The sequence below is a fragment of the Charadrius vociferus genome, unplaced genomic scaffold (assembly GCF_000708025.1).
Source record: "Charadrius vociferus isolate BGI_N301 unplaced genomic scaffold, ASM70802v2 scaffold261, whole genome shotgun sequence".
In the NCBI taxonomy this organism is placed as follows: Eukaryota; Metazoa; Chordata; class Aves; order Charadriiformes; family Charadriidae; genus Charadrius; species Charadrius vociferus.
The window spans coordinates 3,208,717-3,230,680 of NW_009646856.1; the positions used below are offsets into that span (position 1 = coordinate 3,208,717).

General features: G+C 36.5%; 1 protein-coding gene across 2 annotated transcripts in view; it reads left to right on the top strand.

The window, feature by feature from the left end:
• The first annotated feature begins 215 nt into the window (after positions 1–215).
• The window catches only part of GPATCH2 (G patch domain containing 2), a 116,392-nt gene continuing 94,643 nt past the window's right edge, over positions 216–21,964 (top strand). For both annotated transcript variants that reach the window (XM_009894313.1, XM_009894314.1), the window contains exons 1-4: positions 216–922; positions 6,358–6,419; positions 15,395–15,577; positions 16,732–16,811. In XM_009894313.1, the coding sequence (XP_009892615.1) occupies positions 225–922; positions 6,358–6,419; positions 15,395–15,577; positions 16,732–16,811 (1,023 nt within the window). In that variant the 5' untranslated portion in view covers positions 216–224. The remainder of the gene's footprint in view (positions 923–6,357; positions 6,420–15,394; positions 15,578–16,731; positions 16,812–21,964) is intronic.

The following is a 21,964-nucleotide window of genomic DNA, read 5'->3' on the forward strand; positions in this document are numbered from 1 at the left end:
CAAATTGCATGGGACTGGTTGTTAAGGTTTTGTCTCTCAGTAGGAATACAGTAATCTTTATAGGATGGACATTAAGACTACCTTGATCAAAGTGACTAAAAATATTTTGGCAGGTAAAATTGTTAGAGTTTATGCTTAACACTTCCGATTCATTTGTTGTTTTCTTGTGTGTTTGTTTTTGTTTTTGTTTTTTTCTTGAAATATATAGGCATTTCAGTAGGACTATGGAGGAGCTGGTTCACGATCTAGTCTCAGCACTGGAAGAAAGTTCAGAGCAAGCCAGAGGAGGTTTTGCTGATACTGGAGATCATTCTCGAAGTGTGTCTTGTCTTCTAAAGCGACAGGCAAGGAAAAGGAGGGGACGAAAAAGACGTTCATTTACCACCCATCATCCCTGGGAGACTGGTCACTGCTTAAGTGAAGGTTCTGATTCCAGTTTAGAAGAATCAAACAAAGACTACAGGGAGAATCATGCTAATAAGAAAGACCACAGTGACTCTGATGACCAGTTGTTGGTTGCTAAACGTAGGCCTTCCTCAAACTTAAATAACATTAGAGGCAAAAGACCTCTGTGGCATGAACCAGATTTGGCTGTTGACAGTTTGGGAAACAGAACTTTGCGCAGGAGAAGAAAGGTAAAACGGATGGCAATAGATCTGCCATCAGAAGTCTCTAATGCACTGACAATAACTCAACAGCAGGATAACAGCAGAGATCAAGAAATGGACAATAACAATAAATCATACCAACACCAAGAGTTTTCCAAGAGCAAAGTAAAAAAGAGAAAAGTAGCTGCGGCTCGACAAGGACCGGAAATCTTGGATGAAGGAGTAGTCATAGAGAATGAAGAAGTGAACCAAGCAAATAAGGACAAAATGGAGTATGAGGAGCAAAAAGGCTCAGATGAGAACATGAGTGACAGGTTATTCTTTCTCTTCCTTTTTACAGAAACTTTGGATACTAGTTGTTTGCTTTTATTACTTTTGCTTGTATTGGGAATCTTTGGATTTTTCTTTAATTTCAGAGTTAATATGCTAACATCAATAGTCTCTGTTTTAAGAAGTTACTCTTAGGTTGTTGTGGTTTTTTTAAGTCTACTATTTTTAATATATATGAGTTGCTTAGCTTAAAGAATTCAACATAAAACAGTCATGTAGCAGAGGAATAACCAAGAAAACAGTTTCTTGAAATAATACATTTGAATTGTTTCAAGATTAAGAATGACAGAATATACAAGTGATTAATATGTTTTTTTTCTGGGTATTTCAACTGGTGACAGTTCTAAGACAAAAATTAAGTGTTTTTCCAATTTCCAGACATTGGTGCTTTGATTGTTATCTCTATTCATCAGAAAGGTTGTCAGTGTTTAGAGTCACCATTTAGACAGTATGTTCTTATGTGTCATGGGCATAAAAAGTCTGCAGGTTGCCAAGGATATACATCATTTACGAAATGCAAAAACCAATTTACAGTTCAGAAACACCTGAGCTTACCATTAGAAAAATGGGGGAATGATGACCCTTTGGCAGTATACCTCATCCATTCATTCCAGACAGCAGTCATACTACAATGGTAATTGTTTCCAAAGTACTATTTTGACAACACAGTAAGGTGTAAGTCATTTTTCCACCATGCACAAGGGATGTTACCTGCAGGGCCTGGTAAGCTTGATTATGTTTATCCCATGTGCCTGGTTCTGAATGCAGAACTGTCAACAAGAAAGACTCATATTAGAACACATAATTTTGGTCAGTTGTTTGACAGCACTAGTGTCCCTGGCTTTTTGTGGGCATTTTATCTGTAAACTGTTAAGCCTTTTCCTTACTGGAGAGGTAGAATTGAGATGCAGAGAGTACCCAGGGGTTTTGACCACAGCAGACAGATTGGTTACTGTAATAACAGCAGTATTGGTAAGTGGCGAACTCCAATTAAGGTTGGAAAAGTTCTTCTAAGTCTTTTTATTACATACTAGCTTTGTCCCTCACCTGCGGACAATAAGCAGCTGAAAGAGCTGAATGAATCCTGAGTCTTAAAGAGTGTTCCTAAAGTCTTAATTACTACAGCAGAAGTGGTCCTTAAGGGCATCCAGAGTAGCTTCAGACATCTCACTCTCACTTCCATGTGCAAGACAGGAGTGGGTGTTGTCAGGAAGCCTTTAGAAAACTTCCCTCTTCCTTGATGATACTGGAAGTCTGTTCTCCCACGTTTGGTACCTAAAGACAGATGATTAAGATTTTCCTTGGAGCTAGGAACCATTGCATTGTTTATCATATGTCCATAGTCTTATCACTTTTGTATTTGTAAAACAGTTTTCTGTTATGCTACAAGGATAACTGTTCTCCAACTCAAAAATTCTGTAGCTAATTTCTGAGTGGAGAAAAGAGTGATCAATATGAAAATCCCCTGCAGACTCTCAAAACTGTGCTACTTCCAGGTCAGTCTGAATATCTTTTTATTTTTTCACAAAAGAAATGTTATTGATTTAAAAATTCATCTTCCTTTTCAAAATGCTCAATGTTTTGTTACACCAAATGGTGGTGTTTTTCAAATCACACTTTAAATATTTGTCTCTCGCCCCAATAAATAGCCTTTAAAACCATTCTTATCTTCATAGTGTTTTCTGCTCATGCACATGGTTGAGTGATGGTCTGTCACTCTATCGAATTTCTCACAATGGTCATCTGTACCAAAAGGTTTGGAAACCACTGAATTAGAAATGCATTCCAATGTGGTTAGAAATCCACCATATCTAAGCATCTTGAGTCCGTACTGTATCTGAATATTTTGTGTGTGAATAATTTTAACTTGTTTTAAACAAACTTTACTTAAATGCAGTAGTGCCTCTATTGCTTGAGATTATTTAGCTGGAAGAATCTGAAACAGCTAGCAAACTGTTCCTAAGAGTATGTTCTAAAAGTAAAAGCTGATATTTTAAAAGAGAACATTAGTTTTGCAAGATTGCACAAGATATGGAGAGCTAACAAAGCGTCTTGTCTTGGGTAAGACTTACGCTTCAGCAACACTTGCTGGAAGAGGAAAAATAAAAAGTAATCAAAGCTGTCCTAGTTTTGTACATTTGTGTGCATATAGTTTAATAATTTTCCCCAAAAAAAAGGATCAATTTTTTAGAAGTTCAGTTTTTAAAAAACAACACCAATATTTTTTTTTAATGGGAGTTAAATTGCTTGGATCTAAAACTGGGGAGGAGAAGTTTTCAGTGTATGCAGGCAATTACTTTAAAATAACATATATATTTGAAGTGCACATTAAAAATGCTAAGTGACACTTCTTTTGCAGGCTTTTATCTGTGTGTGTTCAAACACCAAACACAAAAATAACTGGTTTTTAAGTGCAGAGGTCGGGAGTAGGAGGAGGAGTCTTCAGGCTCTTAAAATGTCAGCATCTAAATGATCCCAAAGATGAATTCCTGTGAGGTTGATTTTGAGCCCTGGAAATGAGATTTTTGTGATCAGAGCCTGTCTTTTGCTCATTCTCCCTTGTCCTCAATGCTTAGATGCTTGTCCAGTTCCAGCCGAATTTGGCAATGCATGGAGTTCTGGATGATATTTAATTCTGCAAGGTTTGTCAATTGTTTGCATTTAAGTGACTAAATAGAGGAGAAATCTCGATTGCCCTTTTTGAAAGCGAGCAGCAGTGAAACTCAGATGCCCACCCACCCACCAGCCTGCCAGTCACTGCCAAAACAGTGGCTGCTCAGTCCTTGGGGACAGGCTTGGTTAGTAAACAAAGGTCACAAGCCTCAAATGAAACCCAGGTATGGGACAGTTCGCTAGTAAGAATAACTAATAAAAATTACTTCTTCTTTGCTTCCACAAGTGTATAAATAAAGCTGTGGAAAGCGTTTTGGATAGCAAAGCTGTTCCTTGCAAGTTTTTGCTTGCATAGCCTGTTTTATAGGACTAAAAGGAATTTGTGGCTTTTTTCTTTTTCCTGGAAGTCTTGCTGGGAGAGGAATTCTCAGTACAAAGCGAAGGAATTAGAAATATACAATACAAAATTATATTAAAACTGGAAATAAATGCCATTGTAACAGCTCTCATGTACTTAGATATTAATGTATTAATTCTAGAGGTTTTGAATTTATTCAGTTAAATGACTGCCATGTAGTAATTATCTCGGCTGTAATTCCTACCCTGTTTGACTGTGGCCTGAAGAGAATGAACACTGTGACTGCCATGGATATGCTGGTGTTTGATTTTAAAAAACAAAACAAAACAAACCACACCCCAAAAAGAAACATTATTATATGTAATTTTAAAATTTCAAGTGGTTATGTTTTCAGGAACTGGCTAGTCCTTCAGTAAGAATTATTGCACAATTAAAATATCTTTTTTAAAAAAAAAAAAAAGAAAAAAGGAAGGAGACTATTCTTAAAACTGGAAATTTTGGCGGGGAAAGTTGCTGAAATACTAGAGTTGAAAGCATTTCCTAACTTTCTTTTTAAATAGTACAATTAAACAATACGTGGACAAGAGGAATCTATGAAAAGAGAAGTTTTTCTTTGAGATGTATGATGTAAAACTGTGCACAGTGAGAGATGCAAGGACAGTAAAGCCATCTAAGTTGTAATTAAAGTGAGAATGGGGTGCTTGCTAGAAAGAACAACTAGGATTTGCAGCATTAGGAAGTTCAAGTTTTTGTCTCTCCCATTAAAGATGGTTCCAATCTCATTGCATGCCTGTCATCTTTTTTCTGCTTAGGGCATTTGTGCAAGTGCCTAGGTCTGTTCTAATTCTATTATGTATAAAAGATGGTATAAGTATTGCTTATACAGTGAGAATATGGATAAGCAGAAGATACAGCAAGGATTCAGAAAACTTGATCTTCACAGATAGGTGTATGTATATATGAGTCTTTTCATATTCTTTTATATATATATAATTTTATAGTTATATTATTTTTTATATATATATAAAATCCTTATTTATGTATATAATTCTTTTTTTAAAAAAATCACTGCTTTCTGTCTCCCGATGTGTCTCCATATTGTGTTTTAAATCCTGTTGGGATGCCTCCCAAAGGAAGATACAAAAAACAAATGTATACTTATAATTAAACACAAATTAGACTAATTTTACAGGATTCATATTACAAGCTTTAAAAAAATAGAGGATTATTTTTGTAAGAGATAAACATTTAAAAGGCAATAATTTTCCGAAGTGTACTAGTTATTTAAAAATAAAACTAACTTATTAGAAAGTAACTACAAATAACTGAAACCAGTTGAATTCAAGTATAGGACTGCATGCACGTTTTAATATGAATAAGTGCAGAAAGGTAAACAGATCACAAGTTCTTATAAATAGCTTGTATGGAACATTGAGAATAGCCATAGTATTTATAACTTGTACTTGATGTGTGGTGAAGTGATTTTTTTTTTTTCAAATTGTTTTACATCTTGCTGTAAATAAAATGTGATTAAATTTTGGTGAGAAGATCCCTTCCTTAGCCAAGCTACTCTATTGACCAAAAAATGAAATAAATGGTTTACAGAAAATGCTTTCATGTGAAACTCACCGAATTCTGATGTGTGTTATTAAAAGGCAAGTCTGTTTTACTGTTTGGAGACAGGTGGAATATTGTTTGTAACAATGTGTATACAGCAAAGAACAAAATACTTTACCTATTGATGTCTGAATTTAGAGTAGTGTGTGCATGTTGTGTACACGCATTCTAATTTTAGGGCTATGATGGAAGTCACAGAAAAGTAAACTGCATCTTGCCTTTTTTGTTGATGTTATGATCATTGATCATACTTATTTTCTTCAGGGTGACCTTTATTTTAATTTAATTGGCTACCTTTGTTAAAACTTTTTTCTTTCTTCCCAAGTAGTATGGCAGGAAACCTTAAGCACTGTCTTTTCTAGAATACTCGCAAATGATGTTTAGAAAGGTAATTCGATTTTCAGACTCTAATATTTCATGTGCTGAAAGGAGGATTAGGCTGCTTTTGATTGAGACTTTTCCTATTTTATTGAGCAGTGGCGTTCCAGGATCAAGCTGAATTGCACAGCATAAGAAAGAAGCAGTGGGCATTTGATGGAAGCAGATAATAAAATGCATCAATTGTGTCAGCACCTCGTTGCAGTCACATCTGGCTTACTCTCAGGGTACCATTAGATTCCCGTGGCTTTATGTGCCAAAAATAATATGCTTTGTATTTAATGGAACTAGGATATTTGCAGTTTGATTAAAAAAAAAACCCAAAACATCCTATTTTCTTTCAGATCTCTGTTGGGCTTAAGTTCAATTTGAGCACAGCCTTGTCCTCTTAAAATTTTACGACTGAAAGATCAATTGTTCTTTTGATCTGTTTCTTTCTTTCTCTTATTACAGCGAATCCAGCAGCCTGAGCAGCAGTGATGCTGGTTTGTTTACCAATGATGAGGGAAGACAAGGTATTGAAACAATCTTTCCCTTCTCCACCCCTCAAACCACATCAGTTGAAATTCTGTAAGCGTTACAAGTCATTACATAGGTTGATTACCGTATTTCAGTTGTTGTTACGATTTTAATGAGTTGAAGTATAGCTTGCTTTCTGGGTTTTTCAAAATGTTACTGGGGGTGTCCTGAATCTGTAACTTAGTCAAAAGCTGTCTTGAGAAGCAGTCTCTGTAGTATAATCAACTTCCTATAATTTGAGCATCTCCAAAAGATTGTCTATACTAAATTTTAATTCTTCAGTTTCTCCAAATTTTGGACAGGACTCTATGATCATAGTATGCTTCTCAAACTATTTTTGAGGTGGCTTTTTTCTTTCTTTTCTTGCAAGTCGATATGGCAGGATTTTATAGTTCTTTTTCATTCAGTAGTTTGTTTGAAAAGTACTTGCAAACAAACAACTTTTTCAACAGTCTAAGATTGAGATTAGAAGATACATGCTGTTTAAAGTCTCTCCCCTCTGAAAAATTTTTCTTTAATCTAAAATGCTGTGAAAATTCAGAATTTTCTTTTAGTATGCGTAATATTCTCACATGTTTTCATGTGATAAAATTATTGAGGATGGAAGTATAAGACTTTTTTTTCAGGTTTAGTGTTTATAGCCGTCTTTGAGTACAACACGTTTACCTGTATTATGTTAGCATCTTAGTGCCCAGCTCCTGGACCAAGAACTCACTGTCTTTGACAGTATGCAAAAGTGAGGCAAACGTAGTCTCTCAGGTGACTAAGGCTTGCTTGTCTGTTGGCAATTCTAAGTTAATGGTAATGGAGATTTTCTTATGCAGTTTGCCACAGACTACTTGAGTGTGTGGAAGAAAACACATTGTGGCCCATTCCACAGTAGTGATCTAGGTTAAAGGGATGTTTGGATTTTAGGGTTGGTTTTGTTTTTTTTCTTTTTCTAATGTGTAATTCAGTCTCTTCTGTTTGTATTTTGTTTTTTTTTTATCTTCTGTTTTAACGTTGGAATAGGAAGATGATTTTTCAGACTTAGAACAGAGGTGTTACCTTTCTTGTTCAACAGTGCTACGTAAACTGTGCCTCCCAGTCTGAGTATCTGGTTTTAGTTGTGCTAACATAAAGGGTTTTTTTAAGAATTAGGCTGTCTTCAAAAGTTTAGATTGATCTTTTAACTTCAGATGAAAAATATTTTAATACGAGACATGTCAAAGATTTGCTTTTACTTCCCTATATGAATTTCTCTTCTGACTTGCAATTTTTTGAACTTTTGTTCTCTATATTTATATGTAACATGACCTACCACATTTTGTAATTTCACACATTTTTGAAGTACCCTTCTAATATATTTGTATCAATATTTTTGTCCTTAAATTCTGAACTAAATTATTTCGATAATGAGGCCAGTCAGCGTGACCTCCATCCCTGGAAAGATGATGGAACAGCTTGTTCTGGGTGTCATCCTAAAGCATCTGGAAGAAAAGAAGGTTATCAGTAGTCAACATGGATTCACCAAGGGAAAGTCATGTCTGACTAATCTGATAGCCTTCTGTGATGGTGTGACTGGATGGATAGATGAGGGCAGGGCAGTGGATGTTGTCCATCTTGACTTCAGCAAGGCTTTCGACACTGTCTCTCACATCATTCTCACAGGCAAGCTTAGGAAGTGTGGGTTAGATGAATGGATAGCGGGGTGGATTGAGAACTGGCTGACAGATAGAGCTCAGAGGGTTGTGGTTAGTGGTGCAGAGTCTAGTTGGAGGTCAGTAACAAGTGGTGTCCCTCAGGGGTCGGTACTGGGTCCAGTCCTGTTCAATATATTCATCAATGACCTGGATGAAGGGATAGAGTGTACCATCGGCAAGTTTGCTGATGACACAAAACTGAGAGGAGTGGCTGACACGCCGGAAGGCTGTGCCGCCATTCAGTGTGACCTGGACAGACTGGAGAGTTGGGCAGAGAGAAACCATATGAAATTCAACAAGGGCAAGGGTAGGGTCCTGCACCTAAGGAGGAACAACCCCATGCACCAGTACAGGTTGGGGGCTGATCTGCTGGAGAGCAGCTGCGTGGAAAGGGACCTGGGAGTCCTGGTGGACAACAGGATGACCATGAGCCAGCAATGTGCCTTGACGGCCTAGAAGGCGAGTGGCATCCTGGGGTGCATCAAGAAGAGCGTGGCCAGCAGGTCGAGGGAGGTCATCCTCCCCCTCTACTCTGCCCTGGTGAGGCCACATCTGGAGTACTGTGTCCAGTTCTGGGCTTCCCGGTTCAAGAAGGACAGGGAACTGCTGGAGAGGGTACAGCAAAGGGCTACAAAGAGGATCAGGGGATTAGAACATCTCTCTTGTGAGGAAAGACTGAGGGACTTGGGTCTTTTTAGTCTAGAGAAAAGAAGACTGAGGGGGGATCTTATTAATACTTACAAATACTTAAAGGGAGGATGCCAGGGGGATGGGAACAGATTTTTTTTTCAGTGGTGCCTGGTGATAGGACAAGAGGTAACGGGCACAAACTTGAGTATAGGAAGTTCCATCTAAACATGAGGAGGAACTGCTTTACTTTGAGGGTAGTGGAGCACTGGCACAGGCTGCCCAGAGAGGGTGTGGAGTCTCCCACTCTGGAGACATTCAAAACCCGCCTGGACGCTGTCCTGTGCAACCTGCTGTAGGTGACCCTGCTCTGGCGGGGGGGTTGGACTAGATGATCTCCAGAGGTCCCTTCCAACCCTGACCATTCTGAAATTCTGTGATTCTGTAAATCTTTGAATAATAAGGCTGAAAATATCTCAGTTACTTTCTCTTTTTTTTTTATATATTTTGTGGGAGGAGAAAAGAGAAGGGATCGATGAACAACGGTGTTGTTCCACTGCTGTGATGTTACCTGTTTTAGCATTGGTTCTTTACTATAGAGCTATAATTCTTATTTTTGCCTGCCTGATTTTTGAACCTTGATTCAGTTTGGTTGTAATTTTCAAACAGAAAGCCTTAGACCTTAAATGGTATTCTGAAATTTAAATAAAAAAGCAATAATTAAGCTTGGGAAGGATATTGTCAAAACAACACATTATTTTATTTTTTTTAATCTCTACTTTGAACTAGTTAGTTTGCAGATCTGAATAGAAGACCATTAGCTTCATACTGGATCTCAGACATTCTTAGATCTGTAGTATAGCTTTGGTTTTGTGAAGGCTCTCCGTGAAAGTACAGTCAGAAATCCTGCTGTAAAACCAAAATTGTTTATTTTCTAATAATACTTATTCCCCCCAAAGAAAATGCTAGTAACTTTATCTTTGTACTCCCATTATGAAGTAAGATGAGGTTATTTTATCTCTGTGAATTAATTTATAGCTGAGCTAAGACACATAAAAAATTGTAAAGAATGAAGGAGAAAATAAATCTGATAAAGAAAAAGCCTAGGTGAGAGAAACGAAGCTGGAAGAGGACAGGATGAAGATGTTTTAAGCGCAGAACTGGCATATTTTGTTGTCTGTTTTTAAAAGCTAGACTCTTATTCCTGTCTTCCCAGTGTCCCTCCTCCAGGATATATGTTCAGAACATCAGCATCTTTACCTCATTTGTGGTTCAGATTTTCTGCACTTCTGACTTCAGGTTTCTGCTAATTCAAGTGGAGAACCAGAGATTTGATTAGTGCCGCCTGGTGAAATACTTGGTTTAAATGATGTGCCTGCCATCATTCAGAAGTTTGGGTAGCAGAGGACAAGACGATCCTGTTCTCCAGGGCAACAATTGTTCATTTTGTGTCTCTGAGATTAAGAACCATATCTCATTTATTACAGACAAATACTCTTTATAAAACCCTAATTAATTCCCAAAGCATATGCATCCTATGGGGCAGACATTCTAGAAAAGAAAGTGATCTCAAGCAGCAATTTCTTCGAGCAATTGGCTAGTCAGTTAAATAGTTGAATGTTTAGTTCTGAACTTTGGAGTGCCTGACCTTGCAACTTTTACTATTTTCCAAAATTGTTTCAGAAAACAAATGGAAATAAATAACACCACAGTAACTGTACTCTTCTGTGTTCAGAAGAGCTTCAACTTCTATAATTTGATTTAAGAAAACCAAGCTGTAATTGGGGGTAGTAGTGGATTAATTGCTAAATATATTTTAATTGCCATCAATTGCTATGGTAAAAGAAAATTGTTGAGACTTGAAAATCCTGTGTTTGACTTTTAATATGTGGTGTGCCATCTACCGTTTTTCAAAAACTTTTATACCCTTTTCCTTTCCAGCCTGCCTCTGTTCCAGTCTCAGGGGTTTTTTGTTTGATTTGTTTTGTTCCTATGAAGTCCTCATCGGGGCCTAGCCATGCTTGGCCTCCTTTTCCAAGTTATCCAGGTGCTCACGTCAGGTCATGGGAGAGGGCAAAAGCAGCTCTCTTGCTGTGCTTTATCCCACTAATTCTGGCAGAAGTAATTGGTACCGAATGTTTTGCAATCCAAATGTGGCAAATGTTTCTCTTCTGTGAAACATTGCATACCCTGTACAGTTAGCCCGAAAAAGCTTAAAGAGAATAGAAAATGCTCAGTGCGGGTACAGTCGGTGGAGAAGATAGCTGCTGAATTATTAACAAATCTCAAGTGAATTCTTACGGGCTGTATTTTTTTTCAGAGGTTTGTAAATTAGCCAACTTTGGTGTAAGATTTAATATAGTTAGCAAAAAACCAAAATCCTATGCGTATGTCAGGCCCTTGAGCCCTGGAGTATGCAAGTGCCAACAAAGTGATTGAACAGTGACTGAAGCATATGTATCAGAAATCCTCGTGACTTTCCTTTTTTTTCCTACTCTCTCCTTTGTTCCTAATCGCATTTTCATAAATGGCTGTTTTGCAGTTATTAAAAACTTTAATGATAAGCAGTGTTATGCCAGGTGTACAAAACTTCTGCAAGAAGAATTTAGAAGCAAAAAGTCTAATCTTACATTGCAACATCTAATACAAGTCTATTGTAGGCCTAGCTAGTAGGATCATCTGCAGTTTCAGGGCATTTTACAGGTGCGCTTTACAAAGGCAATTTGTAAGTTAAAAGGCATTTTATAAGTTAAGTTTTCAACACGATGTTAACAAAACTGTAACATTATTCAAATACTAGTTGATATATAGATGTTTTTGGGGAAAAAAAAAGTCAAATTGCAAGTACATTCTTTAATGAATTTTATAGTGTGGTTATGGCAAATAAAACACTCTATTCTGTGTTCCCCATCCATCTACACCTACTAGTACACTTGGGGAAATTCAAAGTTTGACATAAGACCTCTTAAATCATGACCTGCAGCACTTAAAATGTCCTTTAAGATCTAAGCAAGTAGGAAGGGAAATTATATTAATAAAGAGTTAAACAGTTAAAATTGGAGAAGGTCAGGGAATGTCATGTGGCTAAGCCTTTAAAGATAGCTGTTCATTATTTTATGATTAAACATATATTCATTACTGTGTCCTTTATAAAGATGACCCACTACTGATTCAGTATTTGAGAATTCCATCCTTTTGTCTTCTCTAGCAAGACACTAATTTGGACCTTGTATAGCATCTCAATAGCTGCAGGTGTCAGTCTCAATATATAAAAAATGGAATGTGCAATGCTAGGTGTAATCACCACCAGTTTTGAACTGTTGTGCCTATTAGTTTATAGTCTTTGCAGGTGATAAAGCAATAACATGAAGTAGTTGTGTATAAACTAAGTAGTTGAAATCTTAATATTGCATGTGGATCACAGTGGTAGAGATCAACGTAAAGCTGAGATCACATGATATCCTTAAATTCCTTGAAGCATTAGCATTACCAACAAAAAAAATTTGCTGTATTTTAAATATGTGGCTAGGAGAATGCATGGGCTTGGAGATCAGTTTCTGGGGATCTGGAGGTCCTTTTACCTTTCCTGTAACTTGGAAGAATGCAATAATTTGCTGTAGTCTTGTGCTGAATCAGCATCCCTAAGAGGAAAGGACAGTGTAGTGAATCTTTTGAAGTATTTTGAAGTCAAAAATGTTGCTTTGTATTTTTAATTCTTCTAAGTTCATGCTTGCTGTGATACTATGTTGCCTTTTGAGAGCTGGAAGTGAAGTAGGATAAAATCCAAGTATTTGGTTACCAAACTCTTGAGCAGGGAGGCCTCTCTGTTATATTGCCTATAGATATGAGGTTGGGAATTGATTAAATGCAGTTGCCTTCCCTGACGCCTTTGGAAAATGGCATCCCTTCAAGGTGGAGCAACCGGTAAACAAAATGCCTGTGGGTGCTAGTAGAGAATAGTAATAATAGGTTTATGCATGCCTCAAGTTTACATGATTGAAAATAGTCAAAGGATTCAGAGTTGTTTAAAGTACACAGACAGGGAAGCCAAAAACCAGGTATACCTGGATTCTGCTGTCAGGTGGGAAAAGCCTGTGAGGTTTAGATCTCAAGCCTGCCTTTGGCAAAAAGCAGCATAAGTGGTTAGGGAAGTGTATAATAGCATAACAGGTAAGATGTCTTAACAGATGGTTGCTTAACATACTAATATTCCTATTGCACAAAAAGGAAAAGTCATTTTGTATGTTTTCCCAAAGAGCTGTTGTTGGGCATATAGCAAAGATAGTAGTTTCTTTCCATAGCCACTATTTGCCTTATCCTGCAGTCCACCAACCCCATCTTAAATTCTGTCTCTTCCAAGCCTGTATTTCGTGCCTCTCACAGGTTTCTGTTCTTGGGCTGATTGTGAAATTCAATTTCAGAATTCTATACTTATTTTCATAGCTGAATTGTATAACAAGACTTTTTTTGAGTTCCTGGTAGTATTTCTTATTAGTCAAGCTGTCTAAAGCTCTCATCTTATGACAAAATACTCAAACAAAGTGTATCTGTGTAAAAGTTTGGAAAACCAAAACAAAGGAGCTCAAACTTAATTCTGAACCACAGATCAATCTAATGAAAAGGTGTGATTCTCCCTCCACCACAACCACTGTCTCTTAGACATCTTCCAGAGAAACCATACCTGGCTGTAACAAAATGAGGATAGAATTAATGGTGAATGCCTTTGTGAAACGTCATATCTATAAATGAGGATCAGAATAAATATAGAGAGTAATCTAAAATGCCCAAGGAATGTAAAGAAACTTAAAAGTTACTAGGACCTGTGTGTCTCTTTCCGCCTCTGTTTTCCCCTTCCTCCATCTAAAAATTCCTATTCTCTAGCCTCTGCTGATTTTGCTTGTAATAGTGATCACTAAAGATGTAAGGTTCACATTTCACCTGTGAGTGACCAGTGAGGGGTCTTAATTATTCTATATTTTCTTGAAGTACTTGTCCTGATGAATGAATGTTTACAGCCACTTTCACTTGTGCTTGGTCTTGCAGTATTCTTTTCACTGCAAAAATTCATTTGGAGTGCATTGAATTTTATTTTTCCTCAAATTTTAGCTTGAGCTTTCATGATTTGTATTATCCCATTGTGGGGTTGAGCGGCAATGAAATTTTACATGAATGCTTTTTGTTCTTGAAAATTGTGTCTAATAAATCTTGCATGTGTGTCTTGCTTAGTTCTGCCTAATTAAAAATTGAAATGCCAAGCAAATAATTTATATGCAGCAATAGTGAGGCATGGTTGCAATACTTTGAAGTAGAATTAAAATATACAGCACTGTCCTGGTTTCAGCTGGAATAGAGTTAATTTTTTTTCCTAGTAGCTGTTGTGTTTTGGATTTAGTATGAGAATAATGTTGATAACACATGTTGTTTTAGTTGTTGCTAAGTAATGTTTGTATTAAGTCAAGGACTCTTTCAGCTTCCCATAGGGAGCATAGACAGGACAAGCTGGCCAAAGGAATATTCCATGCCGTAGATGTTATGCTCAGTATATAAATGGGCGTTGGCCAGGGGGCAGGAATCCACGATCACTGCTCCAGATGAGCTGGGCAACCGATTGTTGGGTGTTGAGAGCAAGTGTATTGCATCACATCATTTTATGTATTCTTTTACCGTTATTATTATTTTTCTCTTCTGTTATTGTTCTATTAAACTGTCTTCAGCTGAACCCATGAGTTGAGGTTTTTCCTCCTCCTCCCTACCCTACTGGGAGCAGGGAGAGAGGGGGCAGTGAGTGAAAGCCTGTGTGGTCCTAGTTGTGGGCTGGGGTTAAAGCACGACAAGCACATACTTTGCAATCTAATTTCTGGGTGTAAGAAAGGAAATTTGCCATGTCTTATGAAGGTATTTTCAGATCTTCCACAAACTACTTGGTTTGTATAAAAGAACATGTTTTAAAACAAGCATAATTTTATTTTTAGTTGTCAGTGTGTTTGAGCTAAGTTTAAGGTCAGATTTTCAGTCTTGTCTTGCTTTTGACTTTAAATCCAGGTATTTAAATGCTACATCTGTAAATATTGTCAATAAAAATGACCAGCTTTGTGGTATAATGCAGTATATTCTCAATCGCATGATACTGTCAGTTTTCATTTAAAATCAACTTTTTCAAAACTTATTTCTAAATGAACTTAATCAGATTAACTTCATTTAGTCACATCTGTTCATGATTGTTTTTCCCTTTTACTAGCCATACAAATCATGAAATTAAGCTAATTATATACCATTATCAGCTGCAAAAAACTAGTTTCACAGTTTTATACCTTTTAATTCCCTGCAGGAGATTAAGGCTTGATTTTTGTTAATATGTAAAGTGCAGTAACTTAAATGGATTTCCCCGCAGTTATTGCCAAAGGATTAACTAGTTTATTATTGTTTTTCACTATTGTAAATTGGTTTTAAAACATTACATTTTATGTGGCTTCATTGATGGCAACGCTTGTCATGCTATTGAGAAATGTTTTCCAAATAGAGCTGCTATGTATGAGTAATTGTTATACAGCAATAAAGCACAAGAAATAATTGTCCTGTCAGAGGGTTTATTGATGGTAACATCTGATTTTTATCTTCTCTGCTCCTCCCTCTTTTTTTGGGGGGACACTGCCTTCACACAGGTGATGATGAGCAGAGTGACTGGTTTCATGAAAATGAATCTGGTGGAGCATGTGGAATTACAGGGGTCATTCCGTGGTGGGAACAGGAAGACTCTACAGAACTGGAGAGAGAATTGCCTGATCCAGTGTTTGAAAGTATCTTAACTGGTACTTTCCCTCTTATGTCCCGTTCAGGGAGGAGAGGTAAGTAGCAATCAAGCAAATGCAAACTGTAGAATCACTTGGGTACTGTAGAAAGATATCTGTGGATTATAAAAAAATATGTAAACCGTTGACAAGATCTTGGAGTTACCAGTTTGTTTCCTTGAACTATTTCATTTTTAAGATATCATTAGAGAGAAATAATTTTAAAAAGCCAATGATTAGAAAAGTCAGAAAGTGTGAAACTTGGCTCATTTTGATAGCCTGCTCTTTTATTTGTTGTCTCAATGTTATCTAATTCATTGAGAATTATTAAGTGTTATTTAAAGGGAACCCTTCTATTCTATTTTCTTCCTAGCTTCTGTGATAATGTTTAGAATTCTGCAGAAGTTCATCAATTAAAAGGCTGGAAAGACTAGTGTGACCATCTGTTTTGCTTGCTTTCTGGTTGGGCCATATTGTTTGTAGACAAGAGGGAAGGGTTCCTTTAGAGCAAAGACTGAGATTGTAACTGAGAAAATAGCTTTTTTTTTTTTTTTTTTTTCCCCCCTTTAAAATACTTTAGACAACTGTGGATCCAGTGTATCCAATGGTAAGTTGTACCAGTGTTAGATTGCATTTACAGCTAGGAACCCACTGTTGTCTAAAAATTGAAGATGTCAGGCCTCACCTTGTTGCCAGAGAACTTTTTTGTAACTTCCCTCTGCTACGAGGATCTCCTTTCACATTCAAATATGGATCTTTTATGTGGGCAGTGGTCAAATCACTTTTAAACTACTCTGCACACTGGATGTATGGAATTCTTTTGTGAGACTTATTTTCCAGATTCTTGGAATTGTTTCTAAGGACTTAGTCTCTGCATATTGACTAGATTTAACATTTTCTAGTACTAAAGAAGTTGTAAGTGAAGTAAAAATCACTTTCCTACTGTAGTTCAGTATGCTCTACTCATGCAACCAACTGTGCATAGAATCAGGATGGCAATAAGAATATCTGCAGAAATGTTCATTTTCGTGACAACTTAGTCTTTCTGTCTTCCCATTCTGTGCTCTTTGTTTCCACCAGTACAATGTTTGACAATATTAAGATGCTTTTGTGTAACTGAAGTCAGGTTGATAGATTGGTAGGTAATGGTGAATTTTGTTGGTTATATGGTATAGGAAATATCCTTAAATCAATTTATATTTTTCTTGTAGGCTTCCAGAGTAGATTTAGTCATCTTCATGGAATGCCAGCAAGAAACGTAAAAAAGGCTTCAGGAAACCAGAATGCATTGGTAGGTGCTTTTATTATTGTAAGCTAACGTACACTGTTCTTAAAGGTTTTTTAAAAAAGCATATTCCTCTCATGCTTGTTTCCTAATGTTGTAGATAGGTAATGGAAGGGTAAGACTACAGTGCCACTGCTGCCTGATACTGCATGTTTGCTTTTTTTAGTAGATAGACTCTTCCTACAGGAATTCTATTGTAATGGAATATTTGTGTGTACTTCAATGGCAGAAACAGTGTGATACTGTTTCTCAGTACCTATTTTGAACTGAGTGAAGGAAAAGGTTTGAGGGGGTGTGACTTAACATTTTCAGTATATATGTTATGTCTATCTGAAAACATGTTTCTCTCTTCTCAATGAAAATCAAACCAAAGTTATTTTAAGTTTTTCTGATATTGAAAGCATTCTAGGATGGTATTGTGGGACAATTCTGGTTTATTTTTTTTATTCTTTTTCTTCCAAAAGTCTGGCTTGCAAAATCTGTCCTTATTCTCTTTTGTTTGAGTGACTTCTGTGTGGTCAGGGGAAAGGGCATATGCAGAAATTTTAAAGCAAGTTAGTAAGGCACCTGTCGTAGACATCATGCATTCCTTTGGACTGAGTCTGTTTTAAGCCTGTGACTACAAATGAGAGATGTTTGGGTTTTTTTTAGTGCCTTCAGCTCTAGGAGCAATGTTTATAAGTGAAGGAAAAAAAATCCAACTGTCTCTGCATTTTTGTACTAAAATCTAATCGAAATTTTGTACTAAAAAATCTAATAATTTTTTTCTGTAGTTTTTCTATAATAAGATTCTCATGATTTTTAAGAATTTGTTCATTGGAGGAGGGCATGAGGAGAAGAGAGACTTGAATTAAAATGTTAAAATGTATTCATTGTAGTGTAGTCTATTCCTTTCTTATCAGAATAGCGTTTGGAAGAGAAGGAGAATGTGGGACACTCTTTATCAGTGTGTAATAAATGTATCCCAGCACTATAAATGCTGCAAGATCAATGTTCTTTATTATTTGAGAACATTAAATGTTTTCAAATTTTAATTTGCCTAAACAAAATAAGGTGCTTTGAGAAATACAAGAGCTATTGTATGTGGAGAGAATTAAAAGGAACTGTTAGAAATTTAACTTGTTTTGAAGAGGGAAGGTTTTTGTAATTGAAGTCCCTGTCCAATAATTGCCATTTGGGGCTGAATAAGATGCTTTAAAACCTTGGCCTGTGATCTCTGTTGCTAGTGGTCATGAATTAGATGAATGCTATCTAGTTCTTGGTTTCCTATCTACCTATTTTTATTTTTGGTTCAATGCTTGCTTGAGCATATCTGGGATTTGTAGCCCATTTTCTAGGCTTATTGCAATTTCACTCTGGTATTTTATAGGAGCTATTATAACTGATAGGTTAGCTTCATGGTATTGATGATACATGGCTTAACTACCCTAAAAACTGCCTTTTCCTCTAAATTGTGAAAAGGTGATTAAATTTCAGTTGATGAAGATATACTGTGGATGCGTATATATAATAAAAAATCCTAATGTTTATTTTCTGCTACGCTTTCTGGATTGTCCTTATGAGCCCACTTTGTCTTCCAGTCATGATGTCTCGTATGTAAAGATGGTATTGTAGTTCTCTTTATAACAGAAATGCAAGCCGATTTACTAAAGACTGATAATTCAGTTGCCTCCAGTTATTAAATATATCATTTACATAGTGTTGTGAAACGAGGTTGACATGTGAACGTGTCTTCTAAGCCACTACATTTAGGCAGGAGTGTATAGATAGAATGGATGTGCAGTTGGCTCTTCAGATGCAGTTTTCTGACCTTCTTAATGACTATTTATGTTTGTGGGCACATCTGCTGCATCTGTCTTTGCAAACGTATCTGTATAAACCAGAGCTCCTGTGCTTCCTTTTGTCAGCGTTTGCTTCTTAAAGAAAATCTTTTTTAGATACTTCAATCTAATGACAAAAAAAGTCATTTAATACCTGTGACATCTGATAACACAGAACAAGAAGTAATTACTGCTATTAGACGGTAACAGTGAAGAAGAGCAAGAATGCTTTTAGAAAGATTAATATCCTGAGGGAAGAACAATGCAGACTCAACTCATTGAACAGAGTTGTGGTGTGACTTAATTCTTTTTTAACAGCGAGGAGTCTGATGTCTGTATCACTGCCTTTACACAGACATTAAAGGGAGAAAAAGTAAAAAATGGCCTTTACTACTGAGATACACTATCTGAAAGACACACATTAGAGCCTGTATTCAGTCTAAAGATGTGTGGTTTGTATCTAGGGAGCATAAGTATATAGTTAGCCCTTTGCATACAGTCAATTTGTGTTTAAACTTTTTGGGGAAGGTTTAGTTGAAGATCCACAATTATAGCAACTAGCAAAGCCTTGAAGAGATTACAGGTTTAGGGAAGGCAGAATGAATAACTCTGATACCTTGATATACCATCATCCTCTGTCAAAAAGTGTTTAATGCCCAACTGTTTGTGTGTTTTCTTGTAAGAGAAACATCAGGCTAAGAGTGTGGTTATTGCTTGCTATATAATGAGGAAGCTGCCTACTTACACCATTTTCATACCATGGTTTCTAGAAGCAGTGGGAGCTGAGAATCAGAGAAAGAATGCTGCTTGCTCTTTATGGACCAGTTAGTGAACTTTAATTTGAAGTAGCCACAGCTGGCACTCAGATTCTGTCCAGATGCTCTTCCTGCATTTCATTGATGAGTTGCTTAATTTGAACAAACTCATGGGTCTTTCTGTCATCAAGTATACTGCCTTTTAGTCAAAACACTTTTCTAACGATCATGCAACACCCGACAAGCAAGAGAGAAGTGAAAACCTAGCATGCAAATACTATGAAAATCCTCACTCAATCCGATGTGCAGGTTGAATGAGTTGTTGTGCAACAGATGACATCTGAAAAAGCTGAGCAAGAAAAAAAACACCTAATCAGATCTGACTGATTTCCTTTGGATTGTTCAATTTACTTAAGATAGGCACATTTTTTATGAAATCTGTAAATGATTTGTCAGACATACAATTGCAATGTGGGCTTTTCATGTCCTCGTTGTTTTTTGTGGTGGCATCATTTGTAAAAGAACTTTATTTGAAAAGAAATAAAAAACCTGTGGCTTTTCTAATACATTATGCTTTTGATCCCTCCTGTGTCAAGTTGCTAGTAGCAACTTTGTGATTGTAAGCAGAAACGTGATACGTGTACTTTCATACCATATCAGTATTTAATGTACTGTTTTCAGTCAGGTATATCGTATGAAATCTTATTGTGCTTGCTTGAATTCTGCAGCTATCTATGACCTGATCAACTGTTCCCAACTCCGCCATTCTTTTGTTAGGCAAAAGCTCTACAACTTAGTAGTAGTGTTCTATGAATGAAAGGCTGATTTCTTAAAAGGAATGCTGTTTTCACCCTTTTTTCCTCTATGTGTTTATAGACTTGCATGCCATTTATCTAGTACTGTATCTCTGTCCTTTCCAAAAAATTACGTGTGAAACTTTAGTATTTAGCAGAATAAAATCAGAAATCTAATATTTTAGATGCATTGGAAGTGTGAACATTCATTTCTGTGATGTAGTGTACTAGATGAACTCTTTACCTTCAATGGTTAAGGCTGCCGTGCTTTTCTCAGATGGATTCCTGGGGAGATCACAAAAGCCTTAATTAAAGAAAATAAGTGTTAATAATTATATTTAGTGAAAATGGAACATGACTACTTCTTTGTTCTTTCAAAATGTTTTGTCCAACTTGGTACTCAATGACTGAAAAATTTCACTTTTGTTCACAACTCCTTCATACAAATAAGTGAAGGTTTTAAACATCAGTGCTGCTGTCTGTTCCTTGTGTGGTTCTAGATACAGTTCCTTCCCTGAGACAGGGAGAGACATTGTAGGGTTTTGTTTGAGGACTCTTACATGTCATTTCTTCCTGCCTGGATTCTCTGTCTGGGCTGGAAGCTGGGAAGTGATTTCACTGGGCTAAAGTGCAAAACACATGACCAGTAAAATGGATGGTTTCTTTCCACTCTGCCAGTTTTTCCATTCATCACCTTTATGTCATGGGTTTTGATTTCATGATATTAAAGACAGCCTATTTTAAGTCTTGCACTCCTAGGATTGACTTTTTTTTTCTTTTTGCACAGCTGTACTATTGAGCTTGACTATACATAGTTGTAATTATTCAAAAAGTACATAAAGAATGAAAACTACTTCTTAGAGACCTGTTATCTGCAGGTGTCTGGGTAGTTCTGTCAAATACTGTGACTTTTTCAAAAGTTCCAAGATAAAAGAGCTTTTCTCAAAAAATGTCAGATAACTACTACTCTATTGATGTGAGGAAAAAAGATGTATTGAGCACTTATGCTTTTAGTTAACTGCTTCAAAATGTAAAACCAAATTAAACATTTCTGCTTCTAAGTTCTTTCTAGCTGAAGAAACAGCCAGCTGTTTTCAGGAATTCTTTTCATGTCAAAATATTTTGGAAATTGAGTGAAAAGGTGTTAGATAAGAAACCTTCTTACAAATCTAAGGAATGTTTCCTTAAAGGCTACATTGGGTGTTGTTTTTACAGTATTGGTCAGAAGCCTCTTTATGGATGTTCTTCAACTTTTGGAAAAATACTGCTTCTCAAGTTAAAGTTGATTTGGTTTTGTGGAGAGTTCTTTTACGCTGGATGTGTGGCATACAGTCAGACAAAACACAATTTAGTTGGTGAGGTGCATGAAATAACTTATTTTGGGGGTTTTAATTATTCTCTTTAGTTAATGATTTTTGTCACTTGGAGCGATAGTCAAACTCTGTGGAAATGTGAGTAGTATTACATGATGTCTGATAACAAAACTAAACTCGTGTTGGATTCTGGACTTTCACTCGTTCAAGAATATTAGGCCTCTGTGTCTGAGGATGACGTTTGGAAACCTTATGCCACTAAAGCTGCGAGTGAATTTTCCTTTAAGTGGGTGGGAGGGCAGGGTCTTTTGGCTATTGTAATGGGGTTTTTATCAAGATTTCCTGTCATCAAATATATTTTCAACTATTTAAAGCATTTGTTGCTGTGCTTTTCCTTTTATTTTTTTAAATTTTTTCCTTGTTTGCAATTGTCTTAAACTTATGTCTGCTTATGCAAAATGTAGTGAATAAGTCATG